At 34.8% G+C, this 27,636-nt stretch overlaps 1 protein-coding gene across 4 annotated transcripts in view; it reads right to left on the bottom strand.

The window, feature by feature from the left end:
- The window catches only part of LOC115219785 (alpha-aminoadipic semialdehyde synthase, mitochondrial), a 167,980-nt gene that overhangs the window by 23,119 nt on the left and 117,225 nt on the right, over positions 1–27,636 (bottom strand). For 3 of the 4 annotated variants that reach the window (XM_036501074.1, XM_036501085.1, XM_029790044.2), the window contains 6 exons: positions 27,343–27,470; positions 25,048–25,322; positions 23,432–23,543; positions 16,658–16,717; positions 12,878–12,948; positions 6,804–6,824 (listed from right to left, as the gene is read on the bottom strand). In XM_036501074.1, the coding sequence (XP_036356967.1) occupies positions 6,804–6,824; positions 12,878–12,948; positions 16,658–16,717; positions 23,432–23,543; positions 25,048–25,322; positions 27,343–27,470 (667 nt within the window). The remainder of the gene's footprint in view (positions 1–6,803; positions 6,825–12,877; positions 12,949–16,657; positions 16,718–23,431; positions 23,544–25,047; positions 25,323–27,342; positions 27,471–27,636) is intronic. The other variant, XM_036501080.1, reaches the window with a different exon arrangement.

The raw sequence follows: 27,636 nt of genomic DNA on the forward strand, positions 1-27,636 counted from the left end.
CTGCTCTTAGAATATCAATTCACCTATCCATTTTCTCTATAAATTTGATTGTCCTTTTTTAAAATATCACTTACTGATCATGTTAGTTGGTGGAAAGGTCATCTAGTTTTACCTTGCCTGGTTATACATGTTCAAAATGGTGGACTTTTGCTAAGATATAAACTAGCATCAACAAAATGTTACTAAAACAGCTGTGGTAAATTTTAAACCCATTTGTGTTCTTTCATATATATATATATAGTTTAATATGTACAGTATATAGTTACATACTGTGTACATTAAACAATATTTCTCTCACCAGATGGAGTACTTTTTGTTATAAATATTACCTGAAAGGAAATGTAAGACTATACACACATATATAGACACGGGAATGATTGTGTGGTTAAGACAGACTTGAAACTACTTTGGACAGGTGTCTTCTATAATAGCCTAAAGCCAAGAAAAGCCTTGTTAGTGGATCTGGTAGACAGAAACTGAAAGAAGCCCAAAATATAACATAATGTGTGTTTGTGTCTCATTGTCTTGACATCATGCAATAGTTGTAAACAACTTACTGTCACACAAGCAGTGTTGTTCATTTCCAATCTTCATTGAAAACATGTCTACTCAAGGGAAAATATAACCTTGCTTGCAAATAAGTGAGGGTTGGTGACAAGAAAAGCAACCAACCATAGAAAATCTGCCATAACTAATTCTATATGACTCGTACATTAAAATGATGACAATGATGTACTTATATATAAAAAGCACAGAGAGCAATGAAATTAGAAGTTAAAAATATTTATGATCTTCAGAGAATTAGTAACATAATTAAAGTCAAGTGCTTCCAAATAAAAAAGAAGTGTGTAGACAACTTGTCAAAACTTCACTACTTCCTAAGAAACTAATAATGACTTCGAACTTTAGCACAAGGACACACATATCAACTAGAATGGCAAGCTCAGCTGGGTCCTTGTTTATTGAAATAGCACGTATGGATACATTTAAATTACTTTCACCTAATATAAACAAATGAGGAAATGTTTTCTACATAGTTGGTCAGTATGTGAATGTAATTTGCTCAGTAAGTATGACAGCCACTATTATTAGACATTTTGCTACTATAAACCTCTCTGAGAATGTATTTCTATTCTACTGATTCTAATTATAACTTGACTTGCATATAACCTAAATAATTTGCAAATGAAAATAATTTAAATAGATGTGGAGTGGTTGGTGTTAAGAAGGGCATCCAACCATAAAGACAATGCCAAAACAGACAGCAAAGCTTGATCCAATCTTCAGCCTAGCCAGCTCCTGTCAAAGCATCCAACCCATACCATCATGGAAAGTGGATGTTAAATAACGACAATGATGATGAAACTTATTTAGCTTCAATAGTTTCCGAGATATCAAGATAAATACTTCAAACTAGACAAAAATGAGTCAATAAGGAAGCTTCAACATGATTGCATGTATTTTTAGAAATAGCAGTTACATCCCCTACAAATTATAACCATCTTACACAGGTTGTTGTATGTACACTTGATCACGAAATAAAAACAGGATGGCCACAACTGGAATACCTTTGATTATAGATCTGTTTGACTAGAATTGATTGAGAGCTAAACTGGATAAAAAAGGAGGCAGCCAATTTCTTCAAAGATAGATTTAAGAATGATGGCAAGGTTTCTAATTTTTATTAAACCCTTCCTTACTAGGAAAAATAAAAATACAGAATTGGGATTTGAGCTCAGAACAACAGGACAATTAGAATTTAAGCTTTTCATTGTAAGAGAAGTTGAAACTTCATATCTTTTTCAATCTGGACCTGACTCAAAGTTATATTACTGCCAATAATGATTTCTTTATTAGATAGAAGGAATTTTACATAACACCAAAACTGGAAGGAATTTAGCAATATAGATGGCATTTTTTTTTCTTTTCTTTGTTGTTCCAGTAGGAGTTACTCCTTTATGCACTGTATTTGTTAGATGATGTCCCCTGAATAAGAACATCATCATCATCGTTTAACGTCTGCTTTCCATGCTAGCATGGGTTGGACGATTTGACTGAGGACTGGCGAACCAGATGGCTGCACCAGGCTCCAATCTTGATCTGGCAAAATTTCTACAGCTGGATGCCCTTCCTAATGCCAACCATTCCGAGAGTGTAGTGGGTGCTTTTATGTGCCACCAGCATGAGGGCCAGTCAGGCGATACTGGCAATGGCCACGCTCAAATAGTGTTTTTTTTACATTTCACCCGCACAGGAGTCAGTCCAGCGGCACTGGCAACAACCTCACTCGAATGCTTTTTTCACGTGCCACCAGCATTGGCAACAACCTCACTCAAATCCTTTTTTCATGTGCCACCAGCACAAGTGCCAGTAAGGCGACGCTGGTAACGATCACGCTCGAATGGTACTTTTTACGTGCCACCGGCACAGAAGCCAGTTAGCTGCTCTGGCAACGATCACGCTCAGATGGTGTTCTTAGCGCTCCACTAGCACGGATGCCAGTCATTGAAGCATTTTATATTGGGTTCATTTAACATATCAATTTATAAATTGCATCTACAATGGTTTCAGACTTATGATGGTATTTCATGAATCTTAAGAATCTTTCCTTTCACTTTTTTGCAGTTCTGATGTCACTTTAACATTTTTTTGTTGCATAACTAAAAAAAATGATCAGGTACATGATTCACAATCTCTAGAAATTGTTCTGTTGGACAAAACTGTTGCATTCTTCCAGATGAGGTCAGAACATTCTTAAAAAAAAATAAAAAGGAAGTAGTACACAGATAAAACCTAGTATCCAGTGCTGTTCTATTATATGTTGAACAATTGTTATGCATTTGGAATCAATGGCTTCATTTAAGTCTCAAACATAAATAAGCATGTGCTAGTACTGAATATCTGATGTCTAAAAGTTCATGTATGCTTTAATAATTTATATATAGTAAAAGTTTAATCGTAACATTGTTAGATCAAGAAAAGGCTTTAAACTTTATTTTGGATTCTTGACCAAACATTATATCACAAGCATCTTTACTGGTTCCTTCTATACATTTTAAGCTAACCTCAAGTTGATCTAGTCCTCTGTGAATTCCTTATTTAATACTTCTTAGGGTGTGCCAGTGAGAACAATCTGCAATGCATTCTTCTTATGTTACAGACCACTGCTCAATAATCTACGTTCCTAAATCAACTTTCAAAGTCAATGATATCCAAGAATGGAAATATATGCTTTTCCAGAGATACTTATATCATAATGTCATGTACACTCACTAAACAATATCTGCAGACAATGTATTTACAAAACTTTATCCCCCAAAGACTCAATAAAAGGGCTACTGATGAGTAATTCACAAAATAAAATCTTTAAAAAACATGATGTTGCTCCACAAGAATTGAAATAAGTTTCTATTCATTCAGAGTATTTTCTTCATAAGGCACCTTGGACATAAGGGACTAAAATGTGATGTCATCATTGCTGCTATAAAGTAAATGAGCTTTTACTAATTAAAAATAAATAAACAATTGTGGTAATTCTTAATGTTGCTGCTGGTTAAGTCAACAAATTGACAATATGAGGACAATGGTTGCGAATCTGTCACTAACACTACCTACCTATATTCCTGACTATGATACTTGACACTAACTGGTCTATTTCATCAAATTGAAAATAATTACCAGGCAGATGAATAATTCATCTTGGTAAAAAGCTGGGGCACTTTAAGTGAGAAATGTGTTGGTTAGATTGCAGTGTTGAGCTCATTCCTCTTTCCTTATTACAGATATTAGATACAAATATTACAATAACAATAATTTCTGCCATAGTAGAATTAAATGTCTTGCCTCAAGATATTTTAATTAAAACATTACCAAAAATCTTTCTTCCATGGTTGTTCAAATTCTGGCCCTTTGTCAAATGCATTCCCACCAACTTTAGTCAATCACCCTCACGTATAACCTATATTTTGCTCCATAAGCTATGATGACCAACACTTAGTGTCTGCCTTGCTTTGAGCACCAACTCCAGTCTACCAGTCTGATACAACTTCAAACGATGATGACAATGATGATTACCTGATCATGTAGTTCCCTGACATTTTTCTTGCTTTCTGTTTTAAGGAACAACACTGTGTTTGCATCAAAGAGAAGTTTTAGTAGGAAATGCACGACTAATATTCCATACTTTGAGAGGTGGCAATGGATTCTATGTTATTAAGGGGCACTGTATTTTACCTGGCAATTTGCTAAGACATAAAACCTAAAGGAAAAAAATTCTAATATTTCAGACATGTTCCTGGAAGCTAGTATGTAAATATTAATGACTTGTAAGGATGTGGTATTTCATTATGCAACCATAATATACTATAAAGTATATTAAACGTTTTTATGAGCCAATATCATGTTCTACATAGTTAGCATTGTGCTTTACATCACTTATTACGGTTATCTCTATATGTGTGTGTGTGTGATGTATGTATGTATGCATGCATGCATATATGTACGTACGTACGTATGTATCTATGTATGTGTGTGTGTGTATATATATATATATGTGTGTGTGTGTGTGTGTGTGTGTGTACAAATATTGGACAAAGATGTGTCTTCCATCTTGTCACAGTACAGGCAACCAGTCAAGAAGAACAATATCTCCAAACAAAAACTGACACAAGGGACAAGAATCATTATTCCTGCCACAGACAACTGTAGCACAATAAAATGCATTCAATCCACACTATAAGGTAATTAGGCATAAGATGAATACAGATACAAAAACAATACAAAAAAAACAAGACGATCCTGACATACAGAGTAACAAAGATTGGCAGTTTACTCTGTTACTGTGTGTGTCAAACAACAAGGTAGAACAACTGGTGAGCTAATGAGGGACCCATTCAACCTATGTCAGTATGGAAAAAATGATGTTTTATAACCACCTAGAATAATACAGCCATCTGAAAGTTTTGTTTCCTACTCTCACTATCAAAACACAAACAGGAGTTCCAGATAAATATCTACAGTTGAATTATTTGTAAGGAATCAACTACAGTATATACTAGAACTGATCTTTTCAATCCTAGAAAGGGAGTGAGAAGCAAATCCCATTAGAGTTTGGACACAAAACATTGTGGCACAAATTTAGTTAGAGCAAAGCATTCATTCCAGTATTCTGCTGCATCATCTTTTGTTGCTCCTACTGCTTATATATATATATATATATATATATATATATATATATGTATATATATAAGTTCAGCAACAATTTAAATTCAAATGAATATGCTACTTAATTTAGATGCACCAGAATTTTTTATGCTGTTACCCATAAAAATATGCGGGGTGATTATAATAAAAAAATAAGCAACAAGAATGAATCCGGTAATTTAGTACAATTGTTTCATACTACAACATTTTATTAAAAGCTGTAAATATTACTGCAGATTTAAGATGCCGAGTAATCTTCAGCTAATTTTATATAGGTTTTCCAATAATATAAAGTTTTCAAATCAATTAATATTGATGTTATTAATTGATTTGAAAACTTTATATTATTGGAAAACCTATATAAAATTAGCTGAAGATTACTCGGCATCTTAAATCTGCAGTAATATTTACAGCTTTTAATAAAATATTGTAGTACGAAACAATTGTACTAAATTACCGGATTCATTCTTGTTGCTTATTTTTTGTGTATATATATATATTAGATTATTTTATTTATTAGGGAATAAAAATTCCGGTGTCACAGGGATTCAAATAAAATGAATTATTCGTGATAAGGAAATAGATATTATTTAGAGATAGAAGTCCTCATGCAAAACATCAAATCCTAATATACATCACACCATATAATAGAATTTTATTTTACTACTTACTACATCAGTTCCAAATTTCTCTGCTACACGTATTTCATGAGGTGCGTTTAACGTTCCTTATACACACAGTCTTTTACAGGAACATTTCTTAAACGCAACCCCATATAGAAATTGGTATTGAATTATAATAAAGCTATTAAGAGGCCTGACGATTGGGGTTGTGTTTAAGAAATGTTCCTGTAAAAGATTGCGTGTTTAAGGAACGGTGAAACGCACCTCAAGAAACACATGTAGCAGAGAAATTTAGAAATGATTTGTAAGTATTAAAATAAAATTCTATTATATGGTGTGATGTATATTAGGATTTGATGTTTTGCATGGGGACTTCTATCTCTAAATAACATATATATATGCACACTCATATTACTCATTAAATATGTATTCATATGCACAATTTTCATAATTTGAAGATGAAGAGACCCTTATGGTTTCCTAATAGCAATTAAGATCATTATATTATTTGCTCCACATTGAGAGATGGTGGATGAGTGAGTACACATGCTCTAACTTTCTCTTCTCCAATGTTTATTTGAGTGTTTTCTTTTTCTTTCAGCTTGTGCACTTCGTTGAAAGTTTACGATCAAAGGAGAGACCTCATTGTTTGACCTACAGATGTTATTAGCTGATTCTCATCAATTACAACAGGATGTTGGAAAGATGACATCAAGAACAAATTTTAAAGTGCTGTTCTCAGTCCATCAATTCATATTCTTAGGGTTTGCAGAAGTAACCTACTAATGGAAAAGGATCCCAGTAAAAAGAGGCCATAACAAAGTGTTGAGGTGTGTGGTCCATCAGCTGATACAATCTTGTACTCTTGTTTCACATGACTATGAAAAGTCAATCAAAGGCTAGTAGTATTCAGTTGGGGTTTCACATAGTAAATAGCATGCAGGTTTGTAAACCACTTCAGATGTGGTTTCCTCTTACCTCTTGGAGTAGGTTGAAATCCTAAAATTAAAACAATTATCAAGAATGATGCATGATGCAAACAATTAAACACAATACATCATTATCCATTGTAAAAATGTCCCTGTTCCATCAAGCATTTAAAACATTTACATCAACATTATTCAAAAGATCTAAGACATAGTTTCTCTCTCACAGAAAAGTGAAATCTCCATTATTCAGTTTAACTAACTCAACTACATACTGCAAGTCAACTTCAAATTAAACGGTTACGACTAAATCCAAACAGTCTACCAGTCCATTTAATTCTCTTCAATGAAAAAAAAATTTAGAATTTTTTTACTTTGATTAAAAGCTTCTTTTTACTACTGACTCACACAATTATTTTCTTTTTCAAATACATCTGCATTGACCAAAGCCTTCAACATCTACAAACTTCAGCCAGCAGGTGAATTTTAAATGACCTGCAGTAGTTAATCTTTTGTCCTACTTATTCATAGGTGTCAGACAGTCTGATATCCACAAAACACTGGTCTCTTCTATACTATCCATCTTAAATTCCACCTGTATTTCTACCTTTGCACTTACTAAAACTTTAAACTACACTTATTAGAAACAAATATACTGTATAACAAATTTTCTGATTGCTCCTAACAGTAAATTTGCTTTATGCAAGACTTCTGCAAAGTAACCCAAAACATACTCAATATAACCCTTGTTCACCTGTTTCAGGAACTAGAAAATCAATACCATGACGTGGTTTTCTGTAAATACCAATTATTCAGTGTAGTGTCAAAAGAACTCTCTAATCCATTTCAAAATTCATTTCCATTAACTTCACATGATTTTCCTCTATTTCCACACTAAACTCAAATGGCTTTTTTTAACATTCATTCCCAATATTGAAAGCAACACCCATATCCCTTTTAATCAACTTCAGAGCACTCCAAAGACCTGTTATCAATCGCCACTGTTAACTTATTTGCTAATAAGACAAGCCTGTATTCCAGCACACATATTAAATGCAATACCTGTAGCAGGACCTACAAGCAAATAACCATTTCTTCCAGCAGTGTAAACTTTTATCATCTTCTAATGGAAATCTAATAAGCCAAAAATTAGTTTAAAATTTTTAAAGAACAAATGTTACTTTGTTCAAGAATAAAGAACTGCATCCCTGTTAGACATCTCTTAATTTCATATATCTTCATTACATATTCTATGGTTCTCAATGAAAGTCTTGTAAATGTTCTTGAAAACTTCACATATGTCAAAACTACAGCAATGAAAATTCACTTTCTCTTTAGGGAAAAATATTTTAGCTTTGAGTAACTGTCAATTCTTAAGATAAAATATTTCTTCCTAATTAAATGTGGTGCTTGAGCTTGCTGTGCAACATCCCTACATTACAGAAAACCTTTCTCTGTTTGTCAATAGCTGAAATCATCTTTTTGTATCTTGTACCCCACCAATAAGAGTTGTGAGTTTTCATAATCTAGTGTTCACTTAAACTCACCAATGACACTCATTTCTCTGTCTCCTCAAACTCATGTTCTACATCTTACTCCACCCAAACTAAACTCCACAACTATCATTATAAGTAAGTCTTCAATCTAAATATTGTTACTGTATAAAACACTCTTCATGTATTTTCAAAATATGCAATCTTTTAAGTTTTCAAATTCTAAAATCAATCCTTTTCTTCAAACTTCTAACTCATTAAAATCTCAGGTTCTCAGAAATATAATGTGAATCAGTTTGATCAGGATTAAAAGAAATGTAAGTAAGGAATTAGTTGATTCTCCAAAGTTAGTCTCATTTAAAACACACACATACACAGACTGAAAGTCATTCTTAGTGATTAATCAAATTGGGATGAAGTTCTCTACATTGAGTTAAGTAAGCTATGTATAATGTGCTTCACCAAGGAGGTGCAAAGAAAATGCCTATCAACAGTTTGTATTTGAGACTTTTAAGTCAACTGTCCATCCTGCAGTAAGTAATCTGACTACTTTCTATAGAAAATATTGGAGAGTCTAATATGAACCCTCTGATTGGAACTTGTAAATCATATACTTTTACTAAGTTAAAATTCTTAAGAGAAACCTTATACATATAAATTTCTATGTAGCTTCGTTTACCTTTTTGTACAATAATTGTCATATAAGCATCATCTCATTGCTATTTCAGAATAACATGGAAATGTGCAATCACTCTCTAAAACATTTGTAATAGGTACTTTAATAAGTCAATCATTGTATCTGTCCTTCTTTTCAGACATATTCTTATTACTTTTTTTAATGTAATAAACAAATATATATAGGTGCAGGAATTGATGTGTTGTTAAGAAGCTTCATTTGAAACCATATAGTTTCAAGTTCAGTCCCACTGCACAGCAACTTGAGCAAGTGTCTTCAACAATAGCTTCAAGCCAACCAGTGTCTTGTGAGTGAATTTAACTGAGTAGAAGAAAGTTGTGTGAGTAGGTGTGTTTGTTCCCCATCAACAACCAGTGTTGATTTATTTATGTCCCCATAACTATTGGTCTCAAGAGACAAACAGAATAAGTACCAGACTTTAAAAAAAAGTACTGGGGTCAATTGGTTGGAGTAGAGCCTTCAAGGCAATGTCCAGCATAGCCACAATTCAATGACTGAAACAAGTAAAAGATAACAAAAAAAAAGAAGGTAGTCATGACAAAATCTTACAAAAATGTTAATGTTATATCCTTTAGTGACGACTGTATCTCTGCTTGCTTTAGTCTGCCTGGCTGATAACAAGTTCAACTACCATTTCACATTTTAGTGACTAGCAGTAAGAAAGTTATCTAATTGTAAAAGTAATTGTTATGATGGTATTCAAATACTCCAATTTGAAAACCCTTTGCCCAGCAAAGCAGCATAGAAAATCATCATCATCATCATTTAACATCCGTTTTCTATGATGACATGGGTTTGATGGTTTGACCAGAACAGGTAAGGCCAGGAGTCACACCAGGTTGCATTGTTTGGTACGGTTTCTGAGGCTGGATGCACTTCCTAACACCAACCACTTTACAGAGTGTATTGGATGTTTTTTTATGTAACACCAGTACCAGTACTTTTAACGTGGCACCAACACAAGTACTTTTTATGTGACACTAGCACCAGTATCAATTCTGCAATGGTGAACAGGTTTTCTTGAATACAGGGCACCAGATATCTTGGTCCTTTGTTATTTCCTTTGAGATCAGCCTTCAATACTTTGCCGTATGTCTTCCTGGGTTTCCCTCCACTTTGAGTAATTGGCACTTTAGTACACAACTGTCTACATCCATATACATTACACAACCAAACCAGCACAGTCTTCTCTCTTGCACACTGCATATAATTTCTCTTATGCCCAACTTTTCTCTCAATACACTAGTGCTGTTGCACATGTACACTGACATTGTATTGGGTCATCCCATAAATAATGTAGTTTTTTTCAATTGCATTAACTAAAAGTCAGTTGCTATAAAAGCAGGTAGTAATTTTACCTTGTACTTATTCTTAGTGCAAGTTTTGAAGAGTGCAGTTCGATTTTAACAGTTATTTTTTCAAAGCTACATTGGAAGTGACAAAGGAGCATATCTGGCATATTTTGCTTTATGAGTTCAATAAAGGCAACAATGCAACAGAAAGTGCAAGGAATATTAATGCAGTATATGGGGATTGGACAATAAGCATAAGCCAGTGTCAACGGCGGTTCCAGAAATTCCGAGCTGGAAACTACAGCCTAGAAGACAAACCTCATCCTGGAAGATCTGTAGAGCTCAATGAGGAAGTCCTGTAAACCCTGATGGAAAAAAAATCTCATTGTAACTGTTGAGGAACTGGCAGAGAAGTTTGGATTTAGTAATTCAACTACTCATCAACACCTGCGTGCCATTGGAAAAGTCAGTAAATTAGGTCAATGGGTTCCTCATAAACTTTCTGAGTCTAATCATGCGCAGAGAGTGAATGTGTGCTCTTCTTTGCTATCATGTCTCAAATGAACCTTTTTTTAGACCGAGTAGTGACTGGTGATGAGAAATGGGCTCTCTATAAAAATGTCAAATGCTGAAGACAGTGGGTAGGGAAAAGAGAAACACTGGCAGCCCAGGCTAAAGGTCTTCACCCATGTAAGGTGTTGCTAACTCTTTGGTGGGATATGAAAGGTTTAGTCCACTTTGAACTTTTCCACCCAAACTAAACGATAATAAAGGAGATCTACTGCAAGCAGCATGAGTGGCTTAAGTCAGTGTTAGAAGAAAAACAACCATCTTTGATTTCAAGATGAAATGTGTTCTTCTGTCAGGATAATGCTCAGCCACATACAGTGAGGATGACATTCCAAAGGCTGAAGCTGTTTGAATGGGAAACGATGCCCCACCCACCATATTCACCAGACATTGCCCCATCTGATTATCATTTATTCTGCAAGTCTTCAAAATCATTTAGATGGAAACAATATGAATTCTGTAGATGAGGTCAGAACAGTACTGGAGGAGTATTTTTTGTCATGGACAAGTGAGTTTTGGAAGAGGGCCTTGCAAGTCTACCAGATAGATGGAAGAGCATTGTAGAAAATGGAGGAGATTATATTTTAGATTAAAAAAGAACTTTGTTGATTTTAATTTTGAAAAATAAATGAAGTATAAAAAAACTGCATTATTTATGAGATAACCCAATACATCCAGCAGAGTATAGTAGCTTCATTCCTCTCTAGCTTTTACATGTCTTGCATTCAGGGCCCTTGTCTCACTACCATGTAGCATTGCTGTTTGTATATATGCATCATACAATCTTCCTCTCACTCAGAGAGAGACTTTTGGTTACCAACTAAGTAAAAGTTCTCTAAATTTTCTCCATCCTATTCTAGCAATTACACTTTCTCCAGGGCATTTGAGAAAATCAATTTCCCAAGGAGCTGTAGTTTTTATGGCTCCTGTGCATCTTCCACATACAAACACTACCTTCTTTAATAACCTTCCCATGATTTCACTGCACTTCTTGTGTGCCCATAGCTTGCACTAGGTAGACTGTACAGAATTCCTGCCTACATCTTTCCTAAATATTGAGCAGGGCCACTTACCTGATGGAATTAGGGGCCTGCCTGTTTTCTTGCTTACTAGAACTTTGACATTAAGGCCATTTGATTCCAGGTTTAGCTTCTACATCTGGAATTTCTTTCCTAATTCTGTTACAGAATCTGCTATAAGAGCAATATCTACAGCATACAACAGTTCCCAGGGGCAGCCAGTTTTGAATTCCTTTGTATGGCATGGAGGAAGATGATGAATAGAAGGCAACTGAGACCGAACCCTCAAGAATGCCTACCTGTACACTAAATTTATCACGATACTCTAATGACAGAACCTCTGAACATGGTTTGTACAGTTTTCACAAGCCACTCATCAACCCCTAGCTTTCTCAGAGCCCACCATATCACACAACAGAGTACTCCATAAAAGGCTTTCTCTAAGTCAACAAATGCCAAACACTGGCTTTTTCTTAACAAACATACTTCTCCTGCAGTTGTCTGACTATAAAGATAGTGTGAGTAGTGCTTGCTCCTGGCACAATGCCAAACTGCATTTCATCTAATCTGATTCTGCTCCTAATTAATTGAGCTATAACACTTTCCATAACTTTCATGACCTGGTCCAGCAACTTGATGCCTCTGTAATTACTCTTAAGGCATCTTCCTTACCCTTATAGCAGCTGACTATAATGCTTCTACACCAGTCATTGGGGATAACACACTCCTGAATAATCTGATTAACTATATGGGTGACTAGACTATATCCTACTCAGTCAGATATTTTAAGCATCTCAGCAGTGACTTCCAACAGACCAGGGGCTTTCCTTGTCATCATATCCTTAATTGCTTTATCTATCATACTGCTGTCAGCACAAATAGCCAGTCCCTCTACTGGTTTCACATAGGGGAGATTCCCTTTCTTCCATTTGTTCTTCACATTCAACATCCTTTCATAGTATCACATCTACACCTCTTTCTTTTTTGAGTCACTGAGTACAAGTATACCATTGAACACAAGAATACAAAAATGAAATTTAAATTTAAACTCTCACCTGAATTTATTCCTAAGGTCTTCTATATATTTGAAGTTGGGTGTCAACTGTCCATTTGATGTAATTACAGACTGTAAATATACAAAAATATAACCAAATATTTAAAAAAATAGTTTTGTTGTTAAGTTTAAATCCCAAGAAGGTATACAGTTAATTCTACACTGTTTCACTTTAACTAGGTATATTTTATCCAGATTTATTTTTAACCATTTAAAATTATGAAATTGGAGACATTATTTACATTATATATATTATGTGGACTCTCTCATCATTTCGAAAGATGAATGTTCAGCAAGGCACAGTTGCATGGTGTTCTTTCTATGGCCATCTGTGTGTAAGGTCAAAGCTGCCTGTTTCCATCGTTTTCTTCCCTATTGTTACTGGACTTATGGAGAAAGTGTTGGTGCTGGCATGGTTTGTACAGAGCCAGCCCCACTCTTTTGTCCTTCAAAGTTGTATCGGTTTGGTGCAACAAGTGCCATGAGCCTAGTAGCTACCAGGTTGCATGATTTGTATGGAGTAACCCTTTCTTGGATGAACAGCTAAAGAGCTGAAAAGCCTCTTCTGCCTTGGGTTCACTGGGAGTCTATGGGTGACTTTCTTCCAGAATATATTATTATCAATATGAGTATTATCATCAATGCCAACCACTTTACAGAATGTACCAGGTGCTTGTCATGTGGCACCATTGCCAGCACTTTTTACGTGGCATCAGCACCAGTGCTTTTTTATGTGGTACCAAAGCCAACACTTTGTACTTTGGTTTTAGAAAATCAATTCTGTTGTAGAGGGTGAGTCTTTTTGAATACAACAATGTACCACATACATCAGTCCTCTGTCATCTCTTTTATAAAGCTCAGTGTTTTGAGATTAGCCTTCAATACTTCATCCCATGTCTTCCTGGATTTCCCTCTCCCACATTTTCCCTCCACTTTAAGTGATCAGCACTTGTTTATGTAACTGTCCTCATCCATCTGCATCATGTGACCAACAGCACAGTCTCTTCTCTTGCACACTGCATATAATTCCTCTTATGCCTAACTTTTCTCTCAAAGCACTAGTGCTCTGTCTCATATGTACACTGACATTTTACATCCAGCAGAGCATACTAGTTTTGTTCCTCTCTATCTTTGCATATCCTCTGCATTCAGGACCCACGTTTAACTACTATGTTGCATTGCAGCTCATACACATACATCATACAATCCCACTTCCACTCTGAGAGAAAGACTTTTGGTTGCTAACAGAGGTTAATGCTCTCTGAACTTTCTCCATCCTATTATCTGAAATTTGAAAAGTCTTTTGCTTTTAGCAGACTGCCATTGTAATGTTCTATGTGTACATACTAAATTCAGTTGAGGAAAGTGTCTAGCTACATTGTATAGTTTAGAGTGCCTTTTTATTTGATTGAAACTTATTTAAGCTTTATCAAATAGGTAATATAAAAATTACATGTGACTGAATGGAAACGAAAATTATTTAGACCGTATATGAGAAGCTAAAGTTAGTGATATGTTCAGTGGAAAGTTCAAAATTCTGTTAGTTTACAAAGGCCCTATTCTCAAACTACTTCCCTTCATCAAAGACCTAGAGGTTGCAATAAAGACATTCAAAACCAATACTTATAATTACTGTACACAACTTACTGAGGATAGTATATTAAATTCTGTAACAGAGGAAACTTAATCAACTGAGAAAGTGGAAAACATTTGATAATAGTGTTATATGTTATGTAGTTGGTGAGTAACTGTTGTAATTGATAACAAATGAAATTCAGTCTTTGTAGTTAAAGTAATTTAAATCTTGCATTTATCAGAAATGTGATATATTGGTAGTGGGATGTAAGCAGCAAAGAACTGAATATAGCTCGTTGCATGTATTCATTGTGAAGACCCAAGTTAGCCTTGGTTAAAAAATACTATGGCAAGAAGGAAGTCAGCTGAATAATGAGGCATGACCCACATATTCTCTTACAAGTAATATCAGTAATGCATCATATAGGGTGAAATGTAACAGAAAAGTGAAAGATGAATAAAGAGTAAATGGGTTTGTGATTAGGGAATAAATTTCAGTGGTTGAGGATTACAAGGAAGGTGAATTTTCAAGTAAATCTATATAATGCAGAATTAATACGGATAAGTGTTATATGCTGGTTGGAAAATTCCTGATGCATATTGAACAGTATGAGATAGTAGGAGGAAGCCACAGAAGGGTAAGAATGAGGAAGTCAAATACATGTTAGAAAGTCAAGTATTTTTAGCCAGGCGACACTTCAGTCACTCATTATAATTCCACTTACAATACATAAAAACAAGTTAATTGCCTTTTAACTGACACATAAAAAATGATGTAAAGAACAACGTGATGTATGGCTTTAGTTCAGTTTCAAAAATGTTTATAGCTAAATTCATAAAAGAAACCTTTTAAAACCCTTCTGACAAATGTTCTTAAAAAGTAATTGTTAAATAAATTAGAATTTATATCTTTCCTCTTTTCTCTTATTCAGAATCTAAAGACCAGAAACTTTCTTTTACAGGCTCAGTCTGGAAGTGGTGTCCATAACCCTTGCAGGATCCTTGAGCTGGTGAGGCATTAATGTTTGGTTTAAATTGTCACTGGTCAACACAGCTGCAGGAAAGACATTCTAAAAGCTGCAGGGAAAAGATTCTAAAAGGCTGCTGTTCTGGAGAGAAAGTAATGGGCATAGTGTTAAGTGTGGGGCCAAGAGGAAATGGGAGTAGTGGACAGAACAATGGTGACAAGAGGTGGAGATATGAGTAAGTTAAAGAAACCTTAGCAAACTCTAAGGAGCAGAGGCCATTACAGTAGCAATAAAAAAGACAGAAAGGAAACAGCATGCCTGAGAGGAAGTGTTGTACAGTATGTAATTGTGTATTGAGTAGTTGTGATGTGGTAGTGGTCAGATGACCCAACAGGCGCAGACACAGTTACAGTTTGTTACCGGTTAGGTTTTGAGTGCCAATGGAAGATGAAACAAGTTAGCATAAGTGTTAAGGGTGGTAAATGATTCAGCTTCTGCACTGGCAGCATTGGTGTGGGATGAAGATGAGAGCTATGAGGAGTTGTAAGTGATGAGGTCACCAAGGATGATCAGAGTTGTTGGTTGAGGAATTTGGAGAGTGATAGAGGGAGTAGGTGTATTTGGAGAAATGAGAATAAACTTTGGGCCAGAGTAACTGGATGTCTTTCTTGTAGAAATTCAAATGAGTGTTTAGAGATAGGGAGAGTGGAGTTTACCTATGCACAGACACCATATTTTAAAGAGAAAGTTGAATAGAAAAGGTAGCAGAGATGGGTTGTAGAAAGAAATTTGAGAAATCTGAATTGCAATCAGAAATAGGATAAGTGATTTGCATGTAAGTAAGAGATGGCATGTGGCTCTAGTCCTCAGATGGTTGAGAAGAGAATGGAAAATTGGTCAGGTGGTTTGGACTTAGTTTTTGACATGGGAATATGCAGAGGGTGATGGTGCCATGGAAACCTCATGGTCCGTATGCTTGAAAACACAGTGAACTTTGCTAAAGGAAATCAATAGCTAGATGATAGGGTCAGACTGGACAGAATGGTGCCTTTTCACTCACACAATGAGGAGAGGTAGACTTTCTGTGCCCTATTGAAGGGGGCTTATATTAGGAAGAACAAGAGAAAAGTTTTAGGAGAAAAGAAAAAGGAAAAAGAAGTAAATGAAATTTTAGTAATAGACTTTAAAAAAAAAAAGATAAAAAAACATCTTATTCTACAAAACTAAAATTAACTTACATTTTTCACTGCTGGTGACACATTATAGTCTTCGAATAACTTTTTAGCATTTGATTCAACCTGTTGAAAAAAAAAAAAAATAATTACAGAAGGACATAATAAGAAAACAAAAAGTACAGCCTTAAATATTTATTTTCAAGAATAGATATTGAAAATTACTTTATACTGTATCAATATAAATGCTGTGATGATAAAATATTTGTATTATACAAACTTTAAATGTGTAAAGATTAACTGCTATTGTTGTGAATGGCTTATAAAAATCCATTTACTTTTTCACACTATGCATGAAGAAAATAATAACATATCCACCCTAACAGTTTAGTTGAAGTATGTGATCAAGAAATAACATGAAGCCTGCTTTATTGAAGTAACTGCATAAAGTCTACTTCCAAGCAATTTCAAATTTTATTTCATTTTGTTAAACTAAGCAGCTTGCAATTTTAAAAAATAAAATTCAAAACTGTTCAATGATGAAATAAAAATTAAAAAGGTAACTATTTGTTTCACAGGGTAATACAGTGTAAATTAATAACCTTTTGCAATTTGTGTAAAATAGCTAGAAAAACATCTATTGTCTCGTGTCAACAACGAAATACTTTTCTGATGTATTCATTTCCACGAGCATCTCACAAATATATAGCCACAGGCATAATTGTGTGGTTAAGAAGCTCAATTAGAAACCACATGGTTTCAGGTTCAGTTCCACTGCTTGGCATCATGGGCAAGCGTCTTCTACTATAGCCCCAGACTGACCAATGCCTTGTGAACGAATTTGGTAGATGGAAACTGTGTGGAAGCCCATTGTGTGTATGTGTATGTGTGTGTGTTTATCACCCACCACACTACTTGACAACTGGTATTGGTTTGTTTACATCTTTATAACTAAGCAGCTCAGCAAGAGACTGATAAAATAAGTACCAGACTTTAAAAATATATACTGAGGTTCATTTGTTTGACACCCTCCAAGGTAGTGCCCCAGCATGGTTGCAGTCCAGTAACTGAAACAAGTAAAAGATAAAAGGTGATGTATACATGTACATAGTAGATGCCAGATCACTGGTTAAAAAGTTCAGCAACTTGTTGTAATTATTTTGATAAAAATGTACACAAAAATTAAAATACCCAATATTTTATTTGCTTATTTAGAATTGAGTTTCCATTATCATCATTTTTACACACTGGTATGGGTTGGAGGAGTTATCTAAGTCCAAGTCACTTCCTTTTTTTTTTTTGAGCTATTCCCATACAGGTTGGAGGTCACATCAAGCTTGTATGTTCCCCTTTGGCATGGTTTCCATGGTTGAATGCTTTCTTCTTACAGTCAACCTTGTTACAGAGTGCACTGAGAACATTTCAATGTGATACAAGCACTAAAGGACTTGTCTTGTCTTCAGCAATACTAAAGAGTTCTCTTGGTACTGCACTATCTTTGTTTGTTCCTTCAGAGGCACCAGAGAGCTTGCTTAATCATCAGTAAGATTACAGAATCCCTTTCCCTCTGCATTGTACTGGTTTGCTAGTTCCTTTCTTCCTCCTAGAACTCTGGTAAGAAAAGAATCAGTGGTAGGAGGAAGGGGGTGGCAGAAGACAGTAATTAGGGAGAGAAAGTTACATGATGGTTGTTGATAATGAGGTGCAATAGTAATAACATAAGAGTGTGATGGAAGATAACTAGAGTGAAGAGTAATGAGAAATAGGGAGAGGCAGGGGCAGTAAGCAACTTACATGATGGTTGTTGAATAAAGATTTCTGTGTAAATATTAAACATCTTAGCTTCCTGGACATAACAAAAAATGTTGTGCTCAACTCAGAATTTTCTAAGATGGCATGATAGAAGAAGAGTGATAGTAGGAGAGAGTGATGAATAGCAATAATGATAGTTGATGGTAAGAGAAAGAAACAGGAGGGAAAGAGAGAGAGTAATAGCTAGCAATAAAGGGCAAAGGTAAGTGAGGAGGACTGAATAGCCAGATCTTTACACAGGTATTTTGGTGAGGGAGGGAAAGAGAGGAGAGACAGCATGATAAATGAAGAACAGAGAGGAGTGCAGTAGATAGTAGCAAAGATGGTTGACTGCATATGAACACATTAGGCGAAAGACTCAAATGTAGATATTTTACATCCCAACCTCTATCATCATTTTTGAATGTTTGTTTTCTATGCTTATATAGGTTGGTAGAGTCTTCATCATTGCAGCATTTTGCCACTCAAAGTCCTTTGTCATCTCCTTCATGAGGTTTATGCTATTGTAATCAATCTTCACCAGTTAATCATATATCTTCTTTAGTACCATTTTTCCACAAGTTTTGTCCACTCAGAGTACCTGGCACTTTTTTTTTTTCATATAACTGTCATCCCTTATGCATATCACATGCCTATATCATGTACTAACATCTCTTTTGCATAATAATTTGGCTCTTCTTATATCAACTCATTTGTGCTCCATTGATTATGCACACTAGCATTATTAAAAATAGTGACACACACTCGTTTCATCTCTTCCTAGCTTTTACAAATCTTCCATTCATAGTTCATGTCTTATCATGCAATATCAAATTTCATATACAAGCATCCTACAATCTACTCTTTATGCTGAGAGAGAAACCTTTTGTTGCCAGTAGAGGTAATAGTAACATACATTGAATTTACCACTCCTGTACTAACACCATTCACCCTTATTGCTAATAATGTCATGTCACTTAGGTAACAAAAGATATCAACCATTTCTAGGGAACCTTCTGAGCTTTTAAAAGAATTTATTTCACATGTACTCTCACTGCAAACTACTACTGTGCATCTGCCACATACAAAGTCTACCTGTGATCCCACTTCTTGTGGACCTGTACTTTACACTGGTTACACCATACAAAATTCTTACTTTTTTTCTATGCACTGAGCATGGTCACTTCTCCAAAGGCAGTAACAGTTTTTTTTTTTACTCCTATTAGTTAAATCAGTCATTGCAAATTTTATTTTGAGGCACCTTAAGTCTCAGTTTTGCTTCTTTGTGCCAGTGGATAGACAAATGGCATATGAAAGTAATACATGCCATATACAGAGATGTTATCAGCATGATGAGAGTAACAAGTTCAGCAATGAATTCAGTGTACAGGTTGGTATCCATCAGAATTAATTTCTCAGCACCCACCTTGTTATTGTAGCTATCCAGGCTATTAAAAAGTTTAAAACCTGTTTCTCATAGGAACTCCTGTGTACTGATGACTTAATTTTCATAGGTGAATCCTTCAAAGATTTAGAGAGGAATTCCTAAATTTAGAAGCAAACTTAATTATTCTACAAAGTGTCAGACAACTTCAGTTACTTGATCTCACCATTTCTTAGCCAACAATATAACTATTCCATTTGCTCTATTACTGGTACCCTCCCAGAAGAATTTACGTTTCTTGCTTGTAACAAATCTCGCTGAGACTCATGTACATAGCACACATCTACTTGTTGCTGTTCCAATATCTCTACAATCTCTCTAAACACACATTTCTTAGTGCCAATGTTAATGCTAGCAGTTTCAAATCTGACAGGAAGAGGGGTTTTCCAGTGGTGGGTGGGTTTGCTTATTTTCTGCATCTGAAATGAAGAGCATTTGTGCAATTGTTTGATGATGGTCAAGGGCCTCTTACACATAGCCAGAGATTTCCATCTAATCAATAATTATTATCACAAAACACTAAGGTCCAACTGGAGGCTGGAATATATGTAAAATGTTCAGACAAGGATACTGACAGATCTCAACTAAGTCCATAGATAATGATCACCGTTAATAAACATACTTTCCATGCTGGCATGGGTTGGATGGTTTGACAAGAGCTAGCAAGCCAGAGGACAGTAACAAGCTCAATTGTTTGCTTTAGCATGGTTCCTACAGCTGGATGCACTTCCTAATGCCAACCTCTTTACAGAGCATACCGAGTGCTTTTTTTCATGGCACCAACACTGCCAGGGTCACCAAGTAACTTGCAAAACGAAAACCTTTTGACTGAGAGGAGAAATAGTGTTGAATGAGGTGACTTTGTGTCAGTGGATGAAAGATTAAAAAGAATAAAAAAAGGCTAGAGATAGGTGTCTTACTGTAGAAGAGATACAAGGATACCCCAGTTGAAAAAAAAAGAGAGACAGTCTTAGAGACAAAGACTGAGAGGGAGAAAATGAGAGAGATGCTGGTGTTGACATACCCTAAAGGTACAATGGGTGGGTGGGGGTGAATATGTGAAATAATACAGAGGAGTGGACTGGGTGAGTGGGCAGGGGGTGGGGACAAAGGATGAAGGTTCATAAGAATGTGAGGAGAGATGGTTAAAGATGGGACAGAAATGAAGCAAATAATGGTGAGATATACGAATGGCGCAGTGGGGGTTATGTGAGGGCAACAGGAGTGATAGCAGACAAGAGAGGTGTTAAGATGGACTATAGCAGAGGGGAGAGAGCAATGGCTGAAGGCACTGAAAGACGGTGATTGGTGGAAACAATGGGACAAGGAAGATAATGAGAAATGGAAGTGGTTCAGTTGGAAGAGGAAGGTAACCAAATGGAGGAGATGTAATATGTGTTTACTCTGCCCTCAGGTGATTATTGTAGCCAAACAATACCAGAGAGGAGTGATGACTATTAGGGGATGAGTGACAGAGAAAATGAAGGTGAGGCAGAGCCCTGCACATACAAGCATTTACCAAGGTGGTTTTAGGATATCAATTCTATTGTGATGGAAGCAAAGCACCAGACATTTCAGTCCTTTGCTATCTCCTCCATAAGGCTCAGCATTTTCAGATTGACCAGCAACATTTTATCCCATGTCTTATTTTTTTTTCTAGTTGTTATAAAATCTATTATGAGAGCAAGATCATTAGCATAAAGTAGTTCCCATGGGAAGTTGGTCTTAAATTCCTCTGCTATGGCCTGGAGGATGATGATGAATAGGAGAACCAAATCCTGGTGAACATCTACCTGTACACTAACTTTGTCATTGTACTCATGGTTAACTCTTACCTTACTCACAGCACTACTATACATGGCTTGTACAGCTTCCACAAGCCATTTGTCTATCCCTAGCTTCCTCAGAGACTACTATATCACAGAATGAGGTACTCTGCCAAAGGCTTTCTCCAGGTCAACAAATGCCAAGTACAACAGTTTATTCTTAGCTAATACTTCTGAAGTTGCCTGAATATGAAGAAAGTATAATGTGTGTATTCTTTAAGATATCGTGTGTGTGTGTGTGTGTGTGTATGTGGTGTGTATATATATATATATATATATATATATATATATATATATACACACACACACACATACATACATATGGCATCCAGCTATAGAAACCATGCCAAAACAGACAACAGAACTTAGCATAACCCTCTGGCTTGCCAACTCTTGTCAAACCATCCAACCTATGCCAGTATGGCAAACTGACATTAAATGATGATGATGATGATATTTATAAGGAAGGCAGTCAATCAATGGACTGTCTTCAGAGCACAACTTGTCAAAAGAGTTTAATAATGATAGATTTCATGGAAATTGATGTGAAGTAGAATGAGGTGTGGGTGGGCACACAGGTAAGAATGAAATACACTCGTTTTTTCCATTAAAAGTAAATAAATCTTAATCTCTAACACTCTAAAGCCATTTCTAAGACATTTCAACCCTACTCGTGCTAATAGCAGCAATAATTCATGAAGCAACTGATAAATATATAGATAAGAGTTTCTTATCTTATTCACACATCATAGTAGTAGTGGATCTGCCAATTTGTGTACACAAATACAAGATGGCTATATATATATTTATCTTACTGGCTTGAGTTTAAAGAATTACTATAAACCGTGAGTTTCAGTTAACTGCAGTCAATATAGTAACATGCAGTCAATATAGTAACATTCAAGGTATACAAAGATAAAAAAAAAGCAAAGGAATCTTCTGAAAGCATTTGTAAACAACTAGTTCTGACAAAATATGGCTACTGTGCCAAATTCTTTCATTTAAGCACTGCTATTTTTTGACTCAATAGCCACTGAAATTAGCAGCTTGTTCTATAAAAACGTTTTTACATTTCTTATGTGTTTCTGAAAGTGATAAATATATCCTCATCTGAATTCTATAATTTAACCTAAAAAGTCACTCTGAAAAATGTTAGCACACAAAAAAGAGAATGCCACAGAAAAACTATCAGTAATAAATTTCATTCTTTCCCAGTTATTTCTTTTCTTAACTTTCAACTTGACAAAATGAGAATGTTTTCATAAATAATAACCAGTGAAGGAGAAAGTTGAAAAAGATTTTTTAAATGAAACCAAAATTTCAACTTGAATTAAAACACAATGTAAAAATCTAAAATTTGAATTCAAATCAATAAAGTCCTTCATTTTCCCTTGAGTTTTAATTTAAGTTCAAATTTTAGTTTTAAACCAGCATCTTATATAATCAATTTATGAGAAAAAATAAAAACATGCCTTATATCTAATTCTATGAGAAATGCGTCTGATATACAAAAATGGAAAATGGATGCAGTAGAAGTCATCTCTTTCTAATATGCAAACCAGTGGGAAAATGCAAGAAAGGAAAAAAAGGGAAACTGGGTCAACTAAAAATTGAACAGGTATTGCAGGTTTGGGTTTAAAAAAATGACCACTATCACTATAGTTTTCACACCATTACTACAGTACATTATTGTTAATTTGATTTTAAATGTAACTAAGTCAACTTGTAAGGATAATGATGGGAAACAAAGAAGAAACTTTGTACAAAACATTTACAAACCATGTCATAAACATGAGGCAAAAGTTGACCTCCAAAAAAGTCTGTAGCTTCTCGTGGTATTTGAGCTGGCATGTTGCTAATTGAACAAATCAGAACACCATCACCTGCAAAACTAACATTTGTACAATCTAGAATTATAACTATAGTTTTTTTTTTTTAAAACATTGAAAATAGAATAAATTTATAATGTACCAATACTAATGATTTCCAAGAAGAAACAATATACAAATATTAGCACTGTAACCTTTAAGAATATAACTTAGCAATTAATAGCACATGAACCTCAGACACTATTGTTAAAATATTAGTATCATATAAAAAAAAATTTAGCAAGCACCATGCAAAGCTTACAATTAAAATCTATATCATATTAGTACACAATACAATAATTTATACCACACTAGTATCGCAATATTTGGTGTTACTGTATATCATACTAGCATCATTCAAACATTATAAATATTCAATTATCATTCAATAACAGACAATATCACAATAGGTTCACACCCAGCACTCAGTAAAAATAATCCCAACATTACCATATCAATTCACTGTAGTTTCTTGATTATAAAAATAACTTTTTTTTTAATAATTTTTTTATGAAGACGGTTTTAGCAGCAACATTCCTTTTTTGCCATTCAATATTATTACTGTACCTAGATTTTACTTACCTGCAACACCTTCAGATAAGCCTGAAATACTAGTGTCTCCATGTCTCATAGCAACTGAACTCACTAAACTCTTGTCCTCATCATCATCGTTTAACATCTTTTTTCCATGCTAGCATGGGTTGGACAGTTTGACTGAGGTCTAGAGAGCCAGTAGCTGCACCAGGCTCCAATCTAGTCTGGCAATGTTTCTACAGCTGGATGCCGTTTCTAACGCCAGAGTGTAGTGGGTGCCTTTTATGTGCCTATGGACAAACTGATGCTGATTCATAAGTTTGAGCAGATTCTGCATTTTACCATATGCTTAAATAGCCTTTCTCATTATATATACCCTTATCATTAGTATAATTCCTGTGAGAAGTTTAACTTTCAAAGATCTAATTAACCTTTAGTTGCTTTCATAAAGGAGAATGCAAATTGAATTACATTGGAGCACCCAAGTAAATTTTTAGTGTATCTCTTGATTGGAAGGAAGAAAGAAAAAGGGAATTTTTAATAAATTTCAGAGAATGTGATCTTAAAGTGGTAAGAATATGCATCTATTGCTGCAATAGGTTCAGATTTAACCAACTTTCCAGCCATTTTAGGGTGAAATGACCATGCTGAAGACATGAATAATCATGTATGGCAAATAACCATCTTACATCAGCATATTTTGATGATTCCCTATTTAAATAGGGGCTAGTGGACAGGGTAAAGCCCACATTCTCAAGCCAGAGTTGGGCAATGACCTAGTAATAAGCTCAACACTGAATCAGTTTAGAAATGAGGTGATGCCTTCTAGACCCATAGAGGCTGGTTGAATGAGTCCATCAACAAGAGATGTCCAATCTGGGTTCCTATATGTTATTGTGCTGAAATGGAACTGATATATTTTCCATACAGATTCCTTTAGTAAGGTCAAGTGTTGGTGAAACATTCGAAGAGTTATAAATGTAACCAAATTACCTTTCTGTTTCCATATGTTGCTCTGCATCGTAAAGGCAAAATGGACGATCAATTGTGGTACATTCCTTCATGAATTCTATTGAGCCTCCAGGATCAGCAGAGATATCACAGATAGCAAGCAAACGATGGGGAAGAAGAGGACAGCCTTGCATGGACGATAGCCATGGTGTTGCAGCTGGTTTCAATAAGTTCTTGGCATCAGGGATGGTTATAAGTCGAGGAGTATTTACAGACCAGTAGATACCATTTACTATGCAAGAGGCATATGGTGCTATCTGAAAGTTTGAAAGACATGTAACAATATAATTTACTTGATAAAGCAAGGATTGCTTTTTAGTTAGACAATGTAAGAAATATGTTGCTGACCAAAGACTTAAATTACAACATAAATCAAATAGAAACTACAGCTGCTACTGCTATCACCACCACTACATTTCATATGCATTGTTCATCATATATGAGGAAAAAAACACTACTGAGATCACGTTTCCACAGTATTATCTGCTATGCAGCTTGATCTTGTGCCAGTCCGCAATTGATATCCAGACATTTCAGGTTACTGCTGACATTCTCTATCCAGCATTTCTTCAAATGACCTAAGTGATGGACAGAAGATGCTGTTGTTCTGTAAGCTGAGCATCTTTTTTTAGCCATTTATTCTTACGCGTTACATCATTCTCCATCTGATACGAGTTCAACTTCAAACATACTTAAATGATGTCTTGGTTCTGATAATGAATACTCAAATGATTTTGTAAAGCAGACTGTAATCACAGTCGTCATTTCAAGTGAGGTAGTTTAAAATAAAAATATTATCTACCTTGTATGCTTGAAAACAGGTTCAGCAGCTTATGAATTAACTAAAATTTTATGTAAAAGACATATAAATAATATTATATGCAAAGTAAATGATACATCAATATGTGAAGTGCACAGCTCAGTGGTTAGAACATAGAGCTCACAATCATGACCCCAGGTGAGTTGATTCCCGAGCAGGGCTGTGTGCTGTGTTCTTGAGAAAAACACTATATTTCGCGTTGCTCCAGTTCACTCAACTGTAGAAATGAGTTGTGACATCACTGGTGCCAAGCTATATCAACCTTTGCTTTCCCTGGGATAAAATTATCAAACATAATACAACTCATTCTGTTTATTTATTTTTTTTTTGTATTCAAAAGTTAATTCTGGAAAAATCAAATGTTGTAATTATCAGAAAGTTAAGTAAAACACCCAATATTAAATGGGTGTTTTACTTAACTTTGGCATCACACGTACCCTGGTCCGTACGTGCATGTATGTATGTATGTATGTATGTATGTGTGTGTGTATATGTGTGTGTGTGTATATGTGTGTGTGTATGTGTGTGTGTGTGTGTGTGTGTGTATGTATAGATAGATAGATGAAGTATCAACTTTGGAATTCAATTATGGATAATGATTCTTTAATCTTACTAACATAAGAAGTAATCAAAGACTATATGTGATATTTCTTACTAACATTAATGTGCATTAGCATATTAACATCATAACATATTTAATTACAACACTAAAATGATATACAATGATATACTAATTTGTTTCAATAACAACAGTCAATTAAAACAATAAACTATAGAATAATGAAAGTACAGATAGCATATGTCCCATGCTTCTGTGTTCATTCAAGATAAGAATTTTCAAGAGATATTTGAGAAAATGTGACAATTATGCAATGTTTGTGTTTGTCAGTCAAGTAACATGTATAACAAAGTTTGTGTTCTTAGATATCAATTTAGAAATATTATTTTAGTTATCTAAATATCTTTATGAATAATAATTTTAATAATTACAGTTTAGATGTAGGCATGGCTATGTGGTTAACAAGTTCACTTCCTAACTATGTGGTTTCAGGTTTAGTCTCAATGTGACACCTAGGGCAAATGTCATCAACTTTGACCCCAAGTGAGATGGTAGATTTGTTAAATGGAAACATAAAGAAGCCCAGCATTCACACACACACACACACATCTGCATACATACACAAATGTATATATTTACATGTGTGTGTGTATGCATAAGTGTATGCATGATGTGTGGTGTCCTTCATTTTTAAGCGTTAGTGAAAACATACCCAATCATGGGAGAATATTACGTTGTTTGGGAACAAATAAGAACTGGTGACAAGTAGGGCATCTGGCCATAGAAAATCGCTTCGACATATTTTGTCTCTCCATGCAAGCATGGGAAAGTGAATGTTGAAATGATGATGGTGATTTTAAAAAGGAATAAAAAAGATTTTATTTTGATGTTTACTTACTTTATGACTAAAAACTGAAATATATCTTTCTGGATGAACTTCAAATTCTTCTGCATCAAAAGAACCTTCATCTTTTCGGACAAAATGATCTTCTCGACTGACTACACAAGCGTAAAGTTTATTTGTGACTGTAATAAAAACAATAAAAATTACATATATTTCGCTATATAATTTTATTTCTATGTGAGTGCATTATTGAGAGAGAGAGTAAGATAGAAATACACATATACAAACAAATAGATAGATATTAGATATTAACATAATTAAAATGAGGATATTAAGATAGATATTTTA

Source organism: Octopus sinensis, linkage group LG1 (assembly GCF_006345805.1).
Source record: "Octopus sinensis linkage group LG1, ASM634580v1, whole genome shotgun sequence".
In the NCBI taxonomy this organism is placed as follows: Eukaryota; Metazoa; Mollusca; class Cephalopoda; order Octopoda; family Octopodidae; genus Octopus; species Octopus sinensis.